Genomic DNA, 19,444 nt, shown 5'->3' on the forward strand with positions numbered 1-19,444 from the left:
CCAGTTGTGAGGCTTTGAAGAGATCCCATTGCTCCTTGGGGCCTCAATTTCACTTAACAGCAAATTGGAGATGAGAAGTAAAACTACCTTATGGTAAAGCACCTGCCTATGACAGATGCAGGCAACCTTCGTCAGTCTACAGGGATGTACAGAGCAATGGTATATTATTGTCAGGTGTAGACCTGGTCCGGAGGCTGTATGCAGCAGCATGGTCATTTTGAGACTGAGGCAGCTTGGAAGTGTGACCTTGGGTAAGTTCCTTGGGTCTCCATTTTCTCATCTGCAAAATGAGGGCTCTGCTAATACCTACTGCAATGGACTGTTGGGAGTGTAAATGAGATAGTACACAGGAATGGTTTTACAGTGCCTAGCGCTCGGTGAGCTCCAGAAATAGTGGCTATTGTTGATTCACCTCCGCCACCGTCCCCAGGAGCTTCCTACCCTCCTCTCCTTCCTGCTGCCTTGCCTGACAGATAACAGAGATGCCCAGGTCTCTACTCTGGCCTCGTTGGGATGAAAATACATCTTCCTGAAGCTGGGACTTCACAGCATCTGAAAGAAGGGAGAGAGGGTTGCTGAGAGAGAAGGCCATAGGCTGAGGGTGCTGGGAATTCACTGGGAGGGCAGAGTGGGTCAGAAGCCAAAGCTCCCTCTTCCCTTCAGCTGCCGGGTCGGGTCTCTCATCCTGCTAGGCAGGGGGAGTGGATACTGAGAGCTGCTTATCAGGTTAGCTTGGAGCCGATGTCTCTGGCTGTCTCCGCGTATTACGAGACCCATCCATCTGCTTCCCCGCACGACCTGCCTGCCCCCAGCCCTGCCTATGCTAACTAGTTAATTGGATCTTGGCTAACCTGGTTATGGGCCGAGTCAGCAGGGCTCCTCTGTCTCAAGAAGCAGGAGTGGGGGAGGGTCAGAGCTGTGCAAGTGAGTGTATCAGCATGTGTAGCTGTGTCTAGGAGCCTGTCTCTGAGCTCTTATCTAAGCCTCTAGGGATCCTAGGACCCATGGGCCCTGAACCTGCCTGCTTCAGAGGAGGTCAAAGCACCCAGCTTCACTGGGAGAGGTGGAGGGCAGGGGCCATGTGACTGTTTCCTCAACTCCAAGGGGACCTGCTCACAGCCCATCTGGCCTGAAGGCATGTGGATGGTTCTTAGCTTCCTCCTCTGTAAAATGGGATTATAAAACCTCTCACCTCAGGGGAGTCATTTGTGAAGATCAAAAGAAGCGGCGCGCACATCTGTGCTTGGTGCTTAGTAGGCGCTCTGTGCTCGCTAGCTGTTCATCATCATTAATCAAGCTGAGTTCCAGCCACGTTCCTGGGATCCTGGGGGCAGGGCAGAGGGATATCGGGTGGAGGTGGAAAGGCTTTCTTTCAAAGACGCTTGCAGGTGTTTCCTCTGAGGCAGGACTCCAATCGCCTCAATTGTTCCTTATGCAAATGTTATGCTAATGATCCCGTCAGTGTGTCCCAGTGCCCAGCAAGAAGGTGAGGGTGGGCTAGGTCCCCGGATTTCATTTTGGCTAAGCCCCTCCCTTTCCTACAGAGAAGCCATTGCTGATTTCCTAAGAGGCAGTCCTCAGAGCACTGAGCTAGAGAGGCTAGAGAGAAAAACAAAGGCCTGGGTCTGGGTAGGAGAGCCTCATCACTGCCATAATCATCAACATCAAAACGGCCTTTGGAAAAACGCCAGATTCTTCCCCGCCCTGTGCAGACTACTCTACAATTATGGAGGCCCAGCCCCTGGCCCTCAGGGTGCTGAAACTGGGGAGGGGGTGAGGGGCAGGAAGGGAGGGAGAGCTGACAGACTGTTTCCTAACAAGCTAGTAACCCTTCTTTGAGTTCTCCTTGAGCTAAAGGTCAAGCTCAGGTCAGGAAGGCTCTCACAATAAAGCCGGCGGACTACAACGAAGAAAACGGAGGTGCTTGTTCATCTCAGTTCCATTTTCTTCCCAGCAGGGTGACTTCACCTCTGTCTTCTGTTCATCCTCAACCACAAACTAGGTCTGAGAATTCCTTCCTCTCCAGGTTACAGTGAGACTTAAGGCCTCAATGAAGTTAGTCCTAAATGATGGCTACTTCGATGGCAAGGGAAAGGCCTAGGCCCCTGCTGAGCCCTCCCTGTAGCTGCTCCTCCTTTGCACCTGCAGCTTGATAAGTCAGTTCCCTGAGGCAAGGTAAATGAGGCAATCAAATGGTTTGTGACTCCAACTGGGTGGGCTCCAGTTGGGCCTGTCCTGCCTTCTAACTTGATCCTCTAACTTTGTCCTCTAGGTTAAATAAAACCGGAGGTGCAGGGTGATAATGTAGGCACAACTTCAGCAGCAGGTGAGGACTGCTGATCAGATCGATACAAACACAGCCTCATTCCTGGTGACCCTGTGCCTACACTGCCAGGCTCTTTTGCTAAAACGTCCAGGCCTGTAGGTCATGTTCTTTTGGCTCCTCCAGTCCCTACACAGAGACTCCAGTACCAGTACCTACTCCAGCGCGGACCAAGCCTTCAACGCATAGTAGGTGCTCAACAAATACTATATGTATGTATGTGTGTGTGCATATTCACACAACACACAAACACACAAACTGGAGGAACCAGAGAGACATCCCTGAAGACCGTCTAACAAATGCCAAATTGTGCAAGCAGCTGGCTGCTGTAATTAGACCAAGGAGGGCAGTCACTTATTAATATTGGACTCGTGGCAGGGTTAACAGCCATTGAGGGTAGGGATAATGAAGCGAGAATCACTCCCTGTGCCCTCAGGGACTTCCTTCTGAGACGGCCTTCTGAAGAGGGTGGGCCAGCACCCATGTGCAGTCACTAGCTTAGGGTCTTGGGGCCTCAGATGGTCTGTCTCTAGCCTGGTGTTCCAGTTAGGGCTCTGGCCTCTCCTATCCCTGCCTTTCTCCTGGACACCCATAGCCCTTACCTCTCTTACTTTATGATGACTATCAGGAGGGAACACAAATGAGAGTGCTGTATACTTTATACCCAAGGCTTCTAAACCCTGGTACAGATTTATCTTCTGCCCATTCTGTACTCTAGAAGTGGGAGCATAGCCCTCATGCTACAAAGGAGACTTCAGGTATTTGTGTTGGAATAGAGAATCCCAGTGGGGAGAGGGTGAGAGAATGAGAAAATAAAAAGAGTAACAGAGAGGAGGATAGCTTCAAAGAAGAAAGAAGGAGGAAGAAAAGAAGGAAGGAAGAAAGGAAGGAAGGAAGGAAGGAAGGAAGGAAGGAAGGAAGGAAGGAATAGAAGAAGGGAGGAAGGAAGAAAGGGAGGGAAGGAAGGAGAGGGAAGAAAGGAAGGTGACTATAACAGTTTTCAGAATCACAGAGCATAAGCATGCCCTACTCAGGTGCTTACAGTCTATCTGGAAAGATGAGATGGCCAAACACAGAGCCCTCAACTCCTGTCCCTTGGCTTTGAAGCCTCAGCTTGTACCTGCTCTCTGGCCTGCCAGCCCAAGCCCCTTTTTCCTCCCTGGCTGGCTCCCCTTGGCAACAGTCCCCGAGGATGTACTCCTGGGTACCATCCAGGGGTGGGGGCCGCCCAGGAGCCATGCCAAGCTGGGAAGCATGGCCAGGAAAGAGTCAGCAAAGCAGATGCCGCCCCTCTCCTGCTGCCTTGATTAGAGAAATTGAGATGTTAATAATATTCTGAGATGCAAGGTGCTAATTAAAGTTAATTACTGTTTCCTTGTGAAGTAACCTCTCCTCGTGTTTACCAGGAACAAGGCTGCCAGCCGTTCCCCTGGCTCGTGCCAATCACGATGCCCGCTGCTCAGTATACCCCACACCCCCACAGGTGCCCTCAGCTGCCCCAGCTCAGCCCAGGCACTCAGCGGGCGCTGAGGTTCCCAGGCCCAGCCTCTCAACCAGCCCTGTCAAGTAACACAAAGGCACATGGGTATGAGTGACCCATGTGACCCAGAGACTGGGCGGATGACCCCAGGATGCCACCATGTTCTCAGTCTCCTCTTTTCCTGCAGGCTCTTGCCTATTTCTTTCCAGCTCACTGACCTGCAGCAAGGCATTTAACCTCTCAGGATCTGTTTTCTCATGTGTAAGCAGGACTCATCATTCCCACCTTGTATTGTTGTTCCCAGAGTCAAATGGGACACTGCCCATAAAATGTTTAGCATAACCACATACATAGTTGGATTTAATAAGCTCTCAATTAAGGTTAAGTGTGATTGTTTTTGTCTCTGTTAATAATCATCTCCTTTCTAAACCCTTCTGCAGTGTGGTCTGGCTGGAGGACATAGGTGGGTGAGTTGAATATGTACCTCGGTCCTCCATACCCCAGGCACAATGCACATGAACCCCCCACCCCACCTCCCTTTGTGAAGGGCCTTCCCTCTACTCCTCCATCCTCTCCACAGCCTCTAACCTGGTCTCTCTCACTTGGAGAAGTGGCCAACCCTTGGCTAGGAGTTCTGCCAACCCCAGTGTGTGTACGTGTGTGTGTGCGCACGCACACACATGCAAGTTCTCCTGTTCCAGACTTCATAGGGCTTTGGGGAAGAAGCCACCCTCTTGGGATCCAAGTCGAGTTGCCATGACAACTACTGAAGGGGTACACTTTTATTATCCTCTGCTCCCTCCCCAGTGACCCCATCCCTGCACAGCCACACCAGCCAGTGCTGGGGGAAAAACCACCTTTGTGGTAAGAATCACCCAACACCTAGCCTGACTTCTGTCTTCCTGTCTTCTCAGAGAGCCTTTAGGCTGGGATAGGCTAGAACTAGACTAAGCCCTGTTCACAATTATTCCTTCCAACCTAGTTTCCTCTGGGCTCTGTGCTAATGACTTAATATCACTGTCATCTTTGATTTGGGAGGATGGAGGCTTTGCAAAAGGCCTTCCTGACCATATTATAGGGAATCAAAGAGTCAGTGGATCCTGCTGGCTTCTGGTACCTTTCCCAGCTATAGAAGAACACCTGGCCTTTTCTCTCAGGGAAGTACTGGCTAGTCAAGCCTAGGTCACTTCTTTTTACAGGCTTAGAAGGGTAAAAGAAAGGCACTTGGATTGAACATCAAGCTCAGATTTGGGGCTGAAGGTGATTTAAAGAGGCAGTGGGCTCTGGGAAATCCCTAAGGCTTGGCTGCTCCTAATGAACCCCTTCATCCTCCCTGCTGTGGCCCCAGTTCCCAACTTCAGGTTTAGCCTTGGTGAGTGAAGATCCTATTTGACCTCTTCCTCTCCAAAACTCTGGCTTCCTGCTCCTCTGGAAACCTGGACCCCACCACCAAAGCCCACAGCTTCTGGTTCCAGATCCAACTGCTTTCAGCCCAAGTCCTTCCTCATTTCCAGCCCCCACTCCCAAAGTATCCCTCTCAACTCTCTCCCCAGCCTTCTTCCCTCTCCCACCATCTACACCCCCAGCTTCTTGCTTTGGCTATACAATCTCAAAGTAGATTTCCTTCCTTTTCTTTCCTTCCTCAAACATTTTTTTGGCGGTAGTAGTGGGAAATAACATAAACGAGGTTCTTGCCTTCTGTAAGCTTTTTATTATAGTAGAGAGAAACAGAACTTGAACAAGTAACAAAGTAACGACAGATTGGGATAAGGTCAGGACACAGGACAGAAGGGGGCCTGAGACCCAAATTAAAAGGGGCACCTTATACTTTACCACTTGGATATGGAGTTAGGGAAGGGTGATAGAACAGCTCTCTAGGGATACTGGAAGATAGTGGTCATTTGGCATAGGCTGTCCCCAGCAGCGAATCATGGGCACGGAGGCACTTACCCTCTTGCTATCCTCTGCTACCAGCTGCTCAGTCAACCATGGCAAAGATATAAAATCACAGTGGTCCCCTCCTCAGCAGCACTCACCTCCACCCACCAGTTTTTCCAGCTACTTGTATCTCATAATGCTCAGGGATGAAGGGTAAAGGGGTTAACTCCTGGGAAATTTATTTGTTTATTTTTATATATTTTTGGTTTTATCGAGACAGGGTCTCACTGTGTAGCTCTGGCTGTCCTGGAACTCACTCTGTAGACCAGGCTGGCCTCGAGCTCACTGAGATCTGCCTGCCTCTGCCTTCCTAGCGCTGGAATTAAAGATCTGCACTACTCTATCAGGCCTTCTTTGGGGAATTTAAATAAAGAAACTTGAGCTGGGGCTGTTTGTTGCTCAATGACTGAGGTTTTACCTAGCATACACAGAGACTCTGAATTCAATCTCCAGTCCTACACAGCAAACAGAAGACAAAAGGAGATGCTGAATACATGGGTAAGAAAAGCCAAGGCCAACCCAAATCAAATTTAATTTTTTTTTTCTTTTTGTTTTTTGAGACAGGGTTTCTCTGTGTAGCCTTGGCTGCTCTGGAAATCTGTAGACCAGCTGGCCTTGAACTCACAGAGATCCATCTGCCTCTGCCTCTTGAGAGCCAGGATTAAAGTTGTGTGCCAACACACCCAGCTTTAACTTATTTTTATGTATGGACATGTCTGTACACATAGGTGCAGTGGCCTCAGAGGCCAGAAGAGGGTGTCGGATTCCCCCCGAGGTGAAATCACAGGTGGTTATAAATCGCAGGAGCTGGGAACTGAAATGAAGCCCTCTTGGAAGAGCAGCAAGTACTCTGAACTGCTGAGCCACCTCTCCATTCCCCAGGTAAAGTGTTTTCACAGTCTCCATGCTACACAAACTCCTGCTGCTGTGAGAAACAAAATACGTATTCTCCGGGAGATTTTTAGAAGGATCCCAGCCAGGAAAAGGGCTCAGGGGGTCAGCTTTCTGTGGGTGCAGGTTATTGAGGGTTGGGAGTACAGAGGGCACTGGGCAGGTGGAGTGGGTCCAAGCCACGTGGAAGAATCACGCGCACACTGGCAAACACAGCCCAGGGACTTTGCCCTTCCCTGTGCTGCAGCCCCATGAAATATTTAGGCTCCTGGATGCTGTTCATCCCTTACTGTCCCCTCAGCAAGGATACTTCTTCCTTTACATCATTTATGGCTGTCCTCTTTCCTCCCCTCAGAGGCAGGCAGAGCAGGAAGAAGCAGACCTGAAGCTGAAGAAGTCCTTCTGATCCTGTGAGCAGAAGGCAGAGTTCAAGCCCCACCTTACACACAGCTATGCACTCTGAAAGAGGATACCCACTGGGTGGCCTGGGAAGCAAGGGAAGATGGGTCTTAGGCTAAGAAGGGGTCATTTTGCTTCTCAGGGATAAGGAAGCTTCAAGAGAACAATGCTCCTGAAAGGCTCGAGAGAAAAGAAAGTCTGGACTGACAATAAAACCTGCCATTTATTCATGCATGTATGTATGTATGTATGTATGTATTTGTTTATTTGAGACTGGGTGTTACTATGTGACCCTGGCTGTCCTGGAACTTACTATGCAGACCAGGCTGTCCTCAAACTCACAGAGATCTGCCTGCCTCCGCCTCCCCAGTGCTGGGGTTAAAGGTGTGTACCACCATGCGTGGCTATCTATTTAATTTTTTGAGGCACCATCTCACTGTTACCTAGTCTTGAAATCACTATGTAACCCTGCAGTTGTTCGGAATGTATGTCAATTCTTCTGCCTTGGCCTCCCAAGTGTTGAGATGATAACCATGTTTCACCATGCCTGGCTTAAAGCTGCCATTTACTCCGCTCCTAGTGAGCCTTTACTTGGCAGTTTGTGTGCGTTATCACCTTAAATCCACAAGACAGAGTTCGGGTTTACTATCTTCATTCCAGGTAGGGAAACTGATACTCACACAGGCTAAGTAACTCCCCCAAGGCAATCAGTCAGGCAGTGAAGAACCAGGCTGAGTTCTCACAGGCCTGTTCTCCTGATAACCTCCCAAGAGCTGAGAAGGCTAAGCCAGGGCATCGTAGGCCTTCTTTCTATCTGTTGTTGCTGGCAGTGAGAGCGTTCCGTCAGGCCAGCCTCTGCTCTGTCCCCTCCAGATCTGTCTCTTTCTCTATGTCCCAGTGGCTCAGCTCCCTGTTATGATTTCCAAATACTTTATCGGTTTACTAGATATAGCTTGCAGGTGGAAGACAAGGCTGGGAGACCTTGAAGAAGGGGAAAAGGGGAAGTGATGGGCTCCGGGATTAAGAGAGATCAGGAGAGAAAGAGGAGTAGAAGTAACTAAGGAGACACACACAGACAGAGATGGGAGGGTGGGAGAGGGTGGAGCAGAGAGCAGGTGAGTAAGAGGGTACACAATGACCCTGGAAGGACAGACGTGCGGGTGACTTCCCAGCTTGGACTCTGTACTACCCCAGCCAATGAATGGGAGGTGGAAAACAGAAGTCCCACCCCACCCCTTTCTAACTCCCCTCACCTCCCCCATTATTTCCTTCCCCTCCCCCAACATCTTCTCCAGAACAACGCTAATTAGACTAAGTGACTAAGAGGTGGTTTCAGCCTGAACAGCCAATTAGGTCAAGAATAAGGAAAAGTAGCTCCCCCACGTCTCTCACCCCAACCTACCACCCTTATCTGCCTTTTACCCAGAAGGAATAGTCTCATCCCAAGACTCTACACTGTCATTCAAGTTCTCCTATCCCTGCGCTTTCTCGGTGTCCAGGAGCATCATTACCTGGGGCCACCTCAGTCCACTCTCGGTCTCCTACCCCACCCCCTTTCTCAGGACCTGAGTCCACAGTGTCTTCCTGGGAAGTGGATACAAAGCCAGGGTCGGGGTCTCCCTGCGAGGCCATCTTTCAATATCTTTTTTTCTTTCCCCTCCTGACGTTTCTCTTCTCATTCTCTTCCCCCAGCTTCTCTCTTCTTCCTCTGGCACTTATTTCTAACATCCATGGACCAGGCCTCCCAGTTGCCATGGAGACGCAGTGTGCAGCTGGATGGTGAGTGAGAGGAGCTGTATGCACTTTGCAGTAGCTCTGTGGCTCTGTGGGAAACGCATTGGTGTGTAGGAAGCATTCTTCAAGGGGGAATTGGACAGAGATCCAGGTCACCTCCCCACAGTGTGACTGTACTAAGGGGGACACTCTGGAGGGCCTAAACCTTTAAATACTGATATTTTCCTCTGGGAACATTGTGCCCCAGTGTTGTATCTAGTCCAGGCATTGGACAGGCAGATCCTGGAGGAACCAAACCTGCTCCTGCAACCTCAGGAGAGGAATAAGAAGCCCAGGAAAAGATTAGAAGTGGACTGAGCTCAACTGGTCTAGAGACAACTCCCCCTAGAACTGGGAGAGGCAGTTGTTAGGACAGCTGGGCAGATGAGCTGAATAATAAAGAGATCAACAGCTCCCCAATACCATTCAATAAATGGCAGGGGAGGGCGTCAGCAAACTTGTCACTTTCCTCTCTAATCACATCCCCTGCACTTAACCTGAAAGTTAGCTGTTGCAGAGGTCAAGGCAACTGTCCTTCTGAAGCTTAGCATCTTCCCGGGGCTCAGGAGGAAGACTGTCTTCCGCATCAGACCCTCTGCAGCTGGAGTTCCTCCCAAAGCTCCAAAGCCTAGAATTTCTTAACAACAACAAAAAAGCTTCCTGGCTATGCCAAATAAAGCAGCCCCTTCCCCTACTCCACCTCCATTTATCTTCCTTCCTGTCCCACTGTTTCCTTCCCAGAACTTAAACACAATCTATAATTACCTCATTTGTTTGTTTGTTTGTTGTCTGTTGTCTGCATTGGAATGTAAGTTCCAGGGGAGAGAGTAAGGACACTCACTGCCTAACTCAGTGCCTGAATGTCAGCACCTGGCATAGGGCCTTCCACATGCTATAAAATAAAAGCAGACAAATGACTTCACCAAACTCTTATAATCAGCCCATTACCATCCCCATTTTATAGGTGAATAAACTGAGGCTGAAACCTGCTCCAAACCAGGTCACCTGGAGTTGAACAGACAAGTTCCTGCTATTATTAAGTTCACGAAGGGTGGAAAGACACAGGACTATCTTAACCAACCTGTAATAAAACTGGTTCCTCTTCCTGTCTATCTGCCTGTGTTTGTTTCTACTCCCAGCCCAGGCATCCCCAGAGAAGCTTGGGGTAGGGAAGGGAGACAGACTCTATATTAAAAAAAAAAAAAAAAGAAAAAGAAAATCTGACCTTTTCTCTTAGAGGTGTGGACTCCTTCAATGGTCCTCTCTTCCCTCAGCTCTTAGATGGACTAGCAGGTCCTTCTGGTTCTGGCTTGTATTTCTGCTCAACCTCTCTTGCTTCTCCAGGCCACTCTACCTGCTACTCTGCTTTAGGCCTTCACATACGGGACTTCCTGTGTCTGCAGGGCAGGCCCATCCCTCCCTTCCTCCCTCTGTGAGCTTTCAGTCATATGCCCTTTGAAACTCATTGCTTGTCACCCCTTTGGGAAAGCCTTCTTGCCTCTGGAGGAGGCAACCCCCTTGGTTCTCCAGCCAGAAATTCGGGCTCAAGCCAGAGCTGATCACAGATGTGGTCATTGTTTTTGCCTGCCTTCATGTTCCACAGAGATCATGTGTCATTCTTGGGGTGTCCCAGTATCTGGTCCTGGACTGGTAAGAGGGAGAGGCCCAGGAAATGTTTGTAGAATTAGTAAGTGAACCAGGATTCTGGCACCCAGCTGGCCACGGCCCATCTTCTTCAACTCCCTTGACCTTTGACATTTCCCCCCTTGGCTTGGCCTTAACTGGAAGGGCTCCCCATTCTCCACTATCTAATCAAATCAGGATGGGGAGGATATGGGTCCTCCACACTGCTTAACCTACCTCCTGATTCAATGAGGTTAACGACTGGGGTGGGGGACCATCACCATGGCTGCTGGTTGAGGGGGGTGTTGTGAGTCTGTGGGGGTACAGCGGGACTGTGTTGCATACTTAGCCAGGGAGCCGACCTAACCCTGTGGAGTCATGGCTGCCAAGAACACTGCTTCCCTTCTCTCTTCTCTCACTTCACCAACAATGTGCCACACTTATGGCACAGCCTGATCCAATGTGTCTTCATCATGTCCTCTCGCACTCCTCCATCTCTCCACCCTCAGCCCTCAACAAACACGCAGCTAGCTACAGGTCATTTCAAAAGCAGCAGAGACCTGGATTGAGCCTCTAGACCCCATCATGCCGCGTGTCTAGGAATGGAGAAAGAACTCCAGGCACTGCCCCCCCACCCCCACCCGCCGTCCTCCAGTCAATCCGGGTTTACACCGTGGCTCATCCGGGATTAGTCCCTGTGCTCAGCTAATCCCAGTGGCTGGATGGACCCAGAGTCCGAGGCCCTGAAAGCGCAGGCCCTGAGGGAGCGCGTAGGCGGAGGAGAAACAAGCTGGGCAAGAGGCGCGTCCGCGAAGGCGGGGCCGGGAACTGGCCGATCCAGTATCTGTTCTTCGACCTCTCTCAAGCCGGTGTTTACCTGGGAACTGGACAGAGGCCAGGTCGCTCCAGTACTGAAAGGAGGGGAGGGCGCAGCCGGAGGCCATATCGGTCCCCTTCCCCAAAATCAACTTCCAACCCCCGTTCCTGAGCGTGGGAGGAAGCGCTAGACACACAGATGCCTCCCCCCCATCCATTTCCGCAATGCCTACTCATTGCCAAAGGAGAGGGAAGTGATACACTAGGGAACGACTCAAGGGCTTGCTTCAATTCCCACCCTCAAATCCTTGGAGGGCTCCCCACTGAAGAAGGTAATACAACAAGGTCCCCCCAGAGAGCCCCTCCGTCCCTTTCACCGGAGCTCAGGGCGCATGGAGTGCATGGGGTGCCGGAGCCGAAAGAAATCACTTTGAGGTGCACGAACCAGGTGTCTTGCCCTCTGAGTTCTTACCCCCCCCTTCCTCCGCCCCCCCCCCCCCCCCAAGGCACCACTGATCCCAGTGTAGGTCTCTTTCGCGCGCGCATCTCCCTAGCCCAAGGCCTCCAACCCGAGGACAGCTCTATTCTCCCAGGGTTATAGACCCGAGGGACCGGAAGAAGCGAAGTGGGGTCCGGTTTTCACACTTTTATTGTAAAGCTCGGGAATAATTACACGGGTCTTTCATTGACAGCTCAGCAAACAAACCGGAAACGAACCGAACCGGAGGGGGTAGGGGCGGTGCCTGCGCATGCTCGCGGCGAAGGGAGGGAGGTCAGAGAAAGAGAAAGACAGAAAAGACAGAAATCATTACAAATCAACGGGATTGTGCTCGCAGCGCCGGGGGTGGGGATGGAGTGGAGGCGGGGGCCCTTCCCGGGAGGAGCGAGGCGGTGGGAAGTGGCACGAACCAAGAGAAACACGACCCCGAAGTGGGCACCCGACGCGCCCAATCCCCCCCTCCCCAACCCTCCCACCCGACACACGAGAGAGACACGGCCCCCCTCCCCACTCAGATAACCCAAGGAGACACAGTCTCCCCTCCCCATGGGCAGACATACCCGCCCTGGAACCCCAATGGGCGAGATGGCCCTTCCTCCTAGAGAAGTCTCACAAGATGCCCCCCCCCAGAGACTTTCTCATGGTCAACACAAGCCCTCCCAACAATGGAGACAGACAGCCCCCACCCAGGGAAGGAATGGCTCCAGGGGGCCGCCCTCAGGAGAGAGTGGTATCCTAGAGTCCCTAGGCGGAAAGAATTCAGAGATGCTCAGCCTCTTTCCAAGTGCTGCAGGGCAGAGACACTCCCATCGGAGAGATGGGGGGTGGGGGGAGAGCCAGAGACATCTCTTCCAGGGAGCTTCATAGACAGCTCTTCCTGGAAAGAGAGCCGGCCCAAGACTGACTTGTCTTAGGTACTCCCAGGAACCCTGGGAGGCAAACAGGCTCCACAGAGAGCCTGGGTAGGAAAGAGAGACATGTTCCCATGGTCCCCGGTGGGAATTCATGTCCCCAGAGACTCCCAAGGAGAGACATAAGGACTAGGAAGCCCCCAGGTTAAGGGTGCCAGGAGGCAGCTCCCCTCCTGATGTAAGAGATGCTTTGGGGACCCTAGGAAATATGTCCCCACATACCCTTCCCCTACTAACAGACATGTTCTGAAGTAGGGAGGTGGGGACCAACTCGGTCCCCTCTAGGAAGACACTGACTGGGTCAGGCTGGGTTTGAGGGGGTCTCCTCTGGCCAAATGTCGCCTATTGGTACATAAAACTGTACGCGACACAAGGCATTGGGAAGGGGTATTACAGACCTAGGACCAACAGGGTCAGTCCTTAGTGCTGTCACCCATCCCCTGCCCACCTTTGGTTTCACCTCTTGAGTGCCCAGGTGGTGACAGACTCAGTGCCCTTACCCCGACCAGGGGACCAGGGCTCTGCCCTTGCCTGTGGAAGGGCGTCTGCTCTGTGCTTCTGAGCCCTCCCAGCCATCTAGGCTACCCTACCCCCTTCCTTCTGGCTTCTCCATTGTGCAAAATGTTCCTCTGCCCTCCCACTCCATGCTCAGGAGTCCCCAAGGCCAGGTCAGGGTACCCAAGCCACCAGGGGCTTCCAGTGGGAGTCTACTGACCCCATGGATGCCTCTTGGCCGGATTACCCTCTCCATTGGACAGATGGGCCTCATACAATCTTTTTGTCCAGATCCTAACCTTCAGGACCCAGGACAGCCCTCCAGGCCACCGCCCCACTAGCCGGGCACCTCATGCTACCAGCTCCACCACTATTGCACCTGCCCCATTTGTGCAGGGGAAAGGGGCTGTGTCCTTAGCAAGCCCCTGGCCCACCTTCTGGGCCTCCCCCAGGGATGGGAGCCTTTGGCCAACCCCTAGACCTGGCTGTTGTCACCTTAGCCACCCTACCCACTGCCCTCCATAGAAGGGCTGTGGATGCCAGGGTCGCCACCCTAACAGTGCACTCCTTCCCAGCACTGTTACCCCAGACAAAAGTAGGGGTAAGGAGGCAGAGAATCGGGTGACTCTACAGCCCCTGGCTTTTCTGGAGTGGTAGTGGGGTCTCTGGGGTTACAGGAGTCAAGACTCCAGCAGCACAGCTCCCAAAGGCACCGGACAACCCAGCAGCCTGTCCACCCTTCCCAAATGGGCCACCCCCCCAAGCTTAGACTAAGTCAAGTGGGGGCCATACCCTGAGTCTCCAGCCTCCCAGCCCGGGCCCTTGGGGAGCTGGAGAGGTAGGGGCCAAGGCAGTGGGGGCTTTTGGAAGGAAGGGAGGCTGAGGCTGTGAGATGGCCACAGTGGGAGGTGGGGGGCTCTGCAGGACACCCCTCACACCTCGGCCCCCCTGAGGTGAAGACCCCCCCACCTCATCATGGCTGACTGGGCTTCTTGGGCCCCCTAAACCTCCCCACCCCCTCCCCCATGGGACCCCTGACCCTGGTGAAGGGAAGCCCAACTGGAAGAAGGGGCCTGGAGCCCAGGGTGCCCTGAGGCAGCCCTTCCCACCCCCTGAGATCAAGGCAATGGTGGTTTTACAGGCTGATGGGTCAGTCATGGCAGGGGCTGGGGGTTGGAGGGCAGGGAGGAGAGGCAAGGTGCGGGTCCCCCACAGAGGAGGCAGCAACCAGCCACCCCCTGAGCAACCTTTCCTGCTCCCAACTCACCCAACCAGGCCAGAGGCACAGTCATCCCATCCCTGTCCAGCTGCCCCCGACAGCCTCAGGGCCCCTCTGTGATGCTCATCTGGGTGTGGGGGTCCAGTCTGAGTAGGGGGGGAGTCCCCCCTCCCCCAGGGCACAGCGCAACAGTTCCAAAAAAATAGAGATTTGTATTTTTTCTTAAAAAAAAAATTAAATAAAAGCCCAGCTCTGCTGATAGGCGAACGTTACCCCTGTCCCCACCCCCACCCACCCTTTGTTTCCCTGGCCTGCACCCCCATCCCACCATGGCCCCAGGGGTATTTACAACATGGAACAATAGAGGCCTTGGGGGGGCACTGCGGCAGGGAGGAGGGGCACAGGGCAGGTCCCCCCTCCCCGGAGGGGCCCCCCCAAGACAACACATCAACAAGAAAAGTTGCAAATCAGGCAGAAATGGGGACATCATTCCAAGGTCCTTATATACAGACACCGCAAGACCAGCAGGGAAGGGGGTGCCCAGATGGGATCAGGCATGAGCCTGTGACAGGCAGGTGGGCCAGCCCAGAAGCAGTACTGGAAGACTGAGGCCTTCCCGGTACTCTCACCCCAATCCCCACCCCACCTTTGGTAACAACAGCCCTTCAGAGAGCCCCTGGTGGTGGAAAGTTTCCTCTGAGCTTTCCCAGGGAGTAAGTCCCCCAGTTGACAGCTGCAAGGCTACACTGCCCTGGCCAGCCGTGCAGGAGACGAGATGGTGAGTTAAAGTGTGCTGCCCACTTTTGACTCTACCATCCGCCCAAAGCAAGGGGGTGCTCCCTAGAAGTAGATGGAAGAGAGCCCAGTCACTGCAGCGGAGCCCTCGTGGGCATCCACTGGGTGGAGCCCCGTAGATGGGGAAGAGGGGCTCCCTGGAGCTAAGGGGTAGGAATCGGGGGGGAAAAGATCTGGACCCTGCGTCGGGGCAAGGGTCAACGTGGTCTTGAGGCCAGTACTCCCGCGAATTGGGGCCCTGACCACAGAGTCCACGCTGGAGGGAGTGAGTGGGGCCCTGGAATAGACCCAGTTGGGAGCTGGCCGGCGACTGGGGGAGGGGTGGCCGCCGGCCAGAAGGGGGCTCACAGGTAGATCTCACGCTTGGCGGCGGTCTGGGCAGATGCCGGTGTAGCTGTGGGTGGGAAGTCCGAGGTCTGGGTCAGGGGAATTTCCTCCAAGGTGGCCGAGTCCTTGCAGGAGTCATGGCTACTGTGGGAGAAGGCACTGTAGGAGGGCAGGAGGCGCACGGGGGCCGTTTTGGTGTTCCGGTCTTCCGGGGGGCTGGGGCTGCCGGCGCCCGCAGGCTCCTGCCCTCCTCGGTCCTGGTAAGGCACGAAGGTGGAGAGTTTGAGGGCGCTGCTCTTGGTCCGGCGGCTGGGAGATGACTGGCCAGGCATCCAGCATGTGTCAGAGTGACCAAACTCGCTGCATTCCCGGGTACATGTGCCCGTCATGGCAACATCGGGCAGCGGGCGGAGGTCTGCAGGAGAGCAAGGACAGCCATTAGGGATGGCACCCTCGAAGAGCTCTGCTCCGTGGCCTCTCGTTATCATTCACAGTCTACTTCTGAACTGAGGTTCCTGCGGGTCCTCCTGCCCACAGAGCTCAGAACCCCCACCCCCCCACCCCCAAGGCAAGCACAATCTCCCTTATCCACCTGTGGCCCACTGTCTCTGTACTAGGTCAGTGTCTCTCTCCACACACACACACACACACACACACACACACACACCTTAAATAAGTGCTATTCTTCCAACCTCACCTACCCTCCAGCACAATTCTCACACACCCACCAAATCTGCCCTCAGACAGGTGCACAAACAGCGAATCTGCAAACCGTCACCTGTCTCCAGACAGGTTCAGTCATGGAATTCCACCTTCAGAAGGGGTTGAGGAAACCCCATTGTGATTGAGAGCCCCACCCCCCACACACATACAGAGCCGTGGTTATACAACAATACCCACTGGACACCTCTGTCCCCAGACAAAGACGGCACATACCTTCCAAGTCCCCTTAAGCCTTACATGCTCCCAGCCTCCTCAGAAGCCCACCCCACCCCAGCACAGCAATGCCTTACTTTAAAGCCAAGGGGAGGAGACGAGCTTCTACGTGGGATGTTCACACGTAAGCACACACACACAACCAACAAGCACACACATGCAGCCCCTGCCCACCTCACACCAGCCCCTCACCAGCCACCACCCTTGGCCTTGCCCCCAGCTCCCTGCCCAGAACACCCACGGGAACAGGAGTTGGCCGCCTGACATCAGCAGTAGCCAGTGTGGTTGCTGGGCAGCGAGTCTCCATGGGAACGGCTGGGCCATGAGCACTTCCTGTCACAGCTGCCCCTGTGCCGCCCTGACTCAGGGACAGCACCAGGCGGTGACCCCCCTCGGGGACATGACTGAGAAGCTCTGCCTGGGGCAGGGGCTCCCCCAGCACCACCCAACCCTAGCTTGGCCTCCTGCCAGTGTAAGGTGAGGAGGGGATAGTTTGGTTGCAAACCCTCAAAGCGCCAAAGCTCTTTAGTTCAGGGTTGGGGGACCCGGTATGGCACAGAGCACTGGGTGGGCGGGGCTGGGTGCTGGGGCGAGTCCCATAGACCCCAGACCCCAGAGCAGCTCCCACCTACCTGGCACTCTGCCTCAGGGCCTGCTCCGGCCAGCCGGCTCTGCGCGGGCACAAAAAGGACGAGACTGGCATGAGATCACGCATAGAGTGGCAGGAGACAGGGCAGAGGGTGCTCTGGGCCCAGGGCCTTGGAGGTTACTCAGGGCCCTATGGCTCAGGGTGAAGCCTGGGACTTTTCATCTTCTGGGAGGAGGGAGACTTTGGACTAAGAGAAGTATGAGCCCCAAAGACAGCTCTAAGTCAGTCTTTTTGTCCCGAGGGCTGGCTTATTTAGATTCCCCTTCACAGGCTGCCATGGATGCCTTCTCGCACACACTCCCGTGGACACACACGTGCACCACCGGCATACTCTCTCAATCCATTCCCACGCTCACCTCTGCTGCAGCTTCTCCCTTCAGACCCCTCCCATCAGACAGACCCACCCTGTCAGACTTCCTCCCAGCTCTTCCTTAACCTTCTCCCACTCTTCTCCTGGGGGACGGGGGAAGAGTCTATTCTGCTCTGAATCCCTCATCATCTGGGTGCCATCGTTTGAGCATCATGCTCTTATCTCAAATCCTCTCACTCATTTGGGGACCACCAGCCTCCTTCCAGTTTCTTCATCATTATCTGTGCCTCCTGACCACCATTCTCACAATCCCTGTGCCCAGGAAGGCAGTGTAAGGCCATGCTGAACCCAAAGACCCTAGAGTCAGACATAGATATGAATCCCTTCCAGTTCTGTTGCTTTCCAGATGTGCAATTTTGGGAGAGTTGCAGAACCCTCTCTGAGTCTCAGTTTTTCCCCACTGTAAAGTGGGTACCATCAAGCACTCAGCTCAGAGAGTGTGAGGAGTAAATGAGTAGATACATGTGTTTACAGTACATGCAAACACAAGTCAAGACACGGAGGCTCGTCTTAAAGCAGCGTCACCCTTCCTGGACTTTCACACATTCCTGGCCTGCCTCAGCCATGCCGACGCTCCTCACCGTTCTCAGGATGCTCCATTTCACCTATGCTGCCGTCAGGGGTGGTGCGCTCATAGTGGTCCTCGGGTAGGGCCAGGGGACCAAGCCGGGGGCCTGAGGATGACTTGCTGGATGGCGTCTCAGACTCTTCCAGGCCGCTATCATAATAACTGTGCTGTGATGGGTCCTGCAGCTCCTGGGCCTGACTGGTGGCCGAGAAGGTGACACGGCGGTGAGGTAACTGTAGGGAGACAGAGCGTTACTCTTGGCTGGCAAGCCTCCTCCAATGCAGCACCACACCAGTTCCCAGCCCAGCAAGACCCTCCCAGGCCTCAGCAGCAGCCAAGAAGAGGTCCAGCCCCTTAGTACAGCATAGGCCCCAGAAAGCACAGCCTGTAGTAGAGGTGCCTCTTAATTCGAGGCTAGCTCCCAGTACAGCCAGGTCCACACACTGAAAATCCCAACACAGCATAGGTCCCACTGTTATTACAGCCCCAGCCTGCCATCACAACCCTAGCCCAGAACTACACCATTTCAGCACAGCCCTTCTAGTTCTAGCCCGGCTTCCCGACACAAGCATGGCTTCCCTTGCCTTCCAGAACAGAATGAGCCCCGATACAGAGTAGAGCCCGAGAGCAGACAGCACAGTCTCAGCCAACTCCAAATGCCAGCCGGGCCTCTAAACACCAGCACAGACCTCAAGCTTCTGAAACAGCTTCCTGAAAGCAGGACTCCTAACTCCCAGACAGCCCTTCTGAACAGAACGGTCTAATGTACCTTCTCGGCTTGAGCTCCTCACCTGTCTCACTGCTCTGTAACTCCCCGTTGCCTCCATCCAAAAGGTACCAACCTCTTGAATCTTGCTCCTCAGACCAAGTCTTCAGTGCTGAGGCCTCAAAGAGGCCCTCCTACTGAGTCCCCAGCCCCCCACAAATCCCTTCATAGAGGCCTGAATATGGGAGCATATGAAGGGAGGAGAGAGAAGTCAGACCCATTGGGGTCAAGAGAACATAAATGGAACCCTTCAGTGCTCCATGTGTGGAAAGGGACTGCTGAGGGCAATGCCCTTCATGGCAGAGCACATGACATCCATCCAGGACTGGGAAGGCTCTTCTCCATGGAGACCCCTCTAGGAAATGAAAGGAGCTAGGAGGGACCCCCTGCTTCGCAGAACAAGATGAGTTTAGACTGGATGTTGGCATTGAGAGAATGGAATGGTGGCAGCAGCCGGTTTCCTGCCAGTTGTTCTGCCTGTTTGCCATGGGTTAATGATCAGACCAGGAACCTGGCAACCTCAGCCTGGCACTTGGCACAATCATCAAGCCACCCACCTGGGACCTCCACTGGTTTTCCTGCCAGCCAGAAATTAGGAGTTGTGAAGGGCACCAATCCTGGGCCCCTGGAGGCCAGAGGAGCAACAAGGCCCAGGTCCTGTTGAGT

General features: G+C 53.7%; 1 protein-coding gene and 1 long non-coding RNA gene across 2 annotated transcripts; one reads left to right on the top strand and one right to left on the bottom strand.

The window, feature by feature from the left end:
- The first annotated feature begins 6,963 nt into the window (after positions 1 to 6,963).
- Positions 6,964 to 10,127, top strand: LOC129688189 (uncharacterized). The gene is made up of 4 exons (XR_008721870.1): positions 6,964 to 7,042; positions 7,174 to 7,266; positions 8,724 to 8,810; positions 9,769 to 10,127. It is a non-coding gene; the product is annotated as an uncharacterized LOC129688189 (long non-coding RNA).
- Positions 10,128 to 11,874: 1,747 nt separating this feature from the next.
- On the bottom strand, positions 11,875 to 16,732 carry LOC129688053 (protocadherin 18-like). Its single transcript, XM_055622809.1, has 2 exons — positions 16,618 to 16,732; positions 11,875 to 15,904 (listed from the first exon to the last, which is right to left on the bottom strand). The coding sequence occupies exons 1-2, from the start codon at positions 16,730 to 16,732 to the stop codon at positions 15,507 to 15,509; spliced, it is 513 nt and encodes a 170-aa protein (XP_055478784.1). The 3' UTR covers positions 11,875 to 15,506.
- Between the last annotated feature and the right edge of the window lie 2,712 nt (positions 16,733 to 19,444).

Source organism: Psammomys obesus, unplaced genomic scaffold (genome assembly GCF_907164565.1).
Source record: "Psammomys obesus unplaced genomic scaffold, mPsaObe1.curated_primary_1811, whole genome shotgun sequence".
In the NCBI taxonomy this organism is placed as follows: Eukaryota; Metazoa; Chordata; class Mammalia; order Rodentia; family Muridae; genus Psammomys; species Psammomys obesus.

Coding starts and splice junctions, on each gene's coding strand:
- LOC129688053 (XM_055622809.1), bottom strand. CDS start 16,732: ATGGAGACTCGCTGCCCAGCAACCACACTGGCTACTGCTGATGTCAGG. Junction 15,905..16,617: donor AAGGCCAAGGGTGGTGGCTG/GTGAGGGGCTGG, acceptor GCTCTCCTGCAG/ACCTCCGCCCGCTGCCCGAT.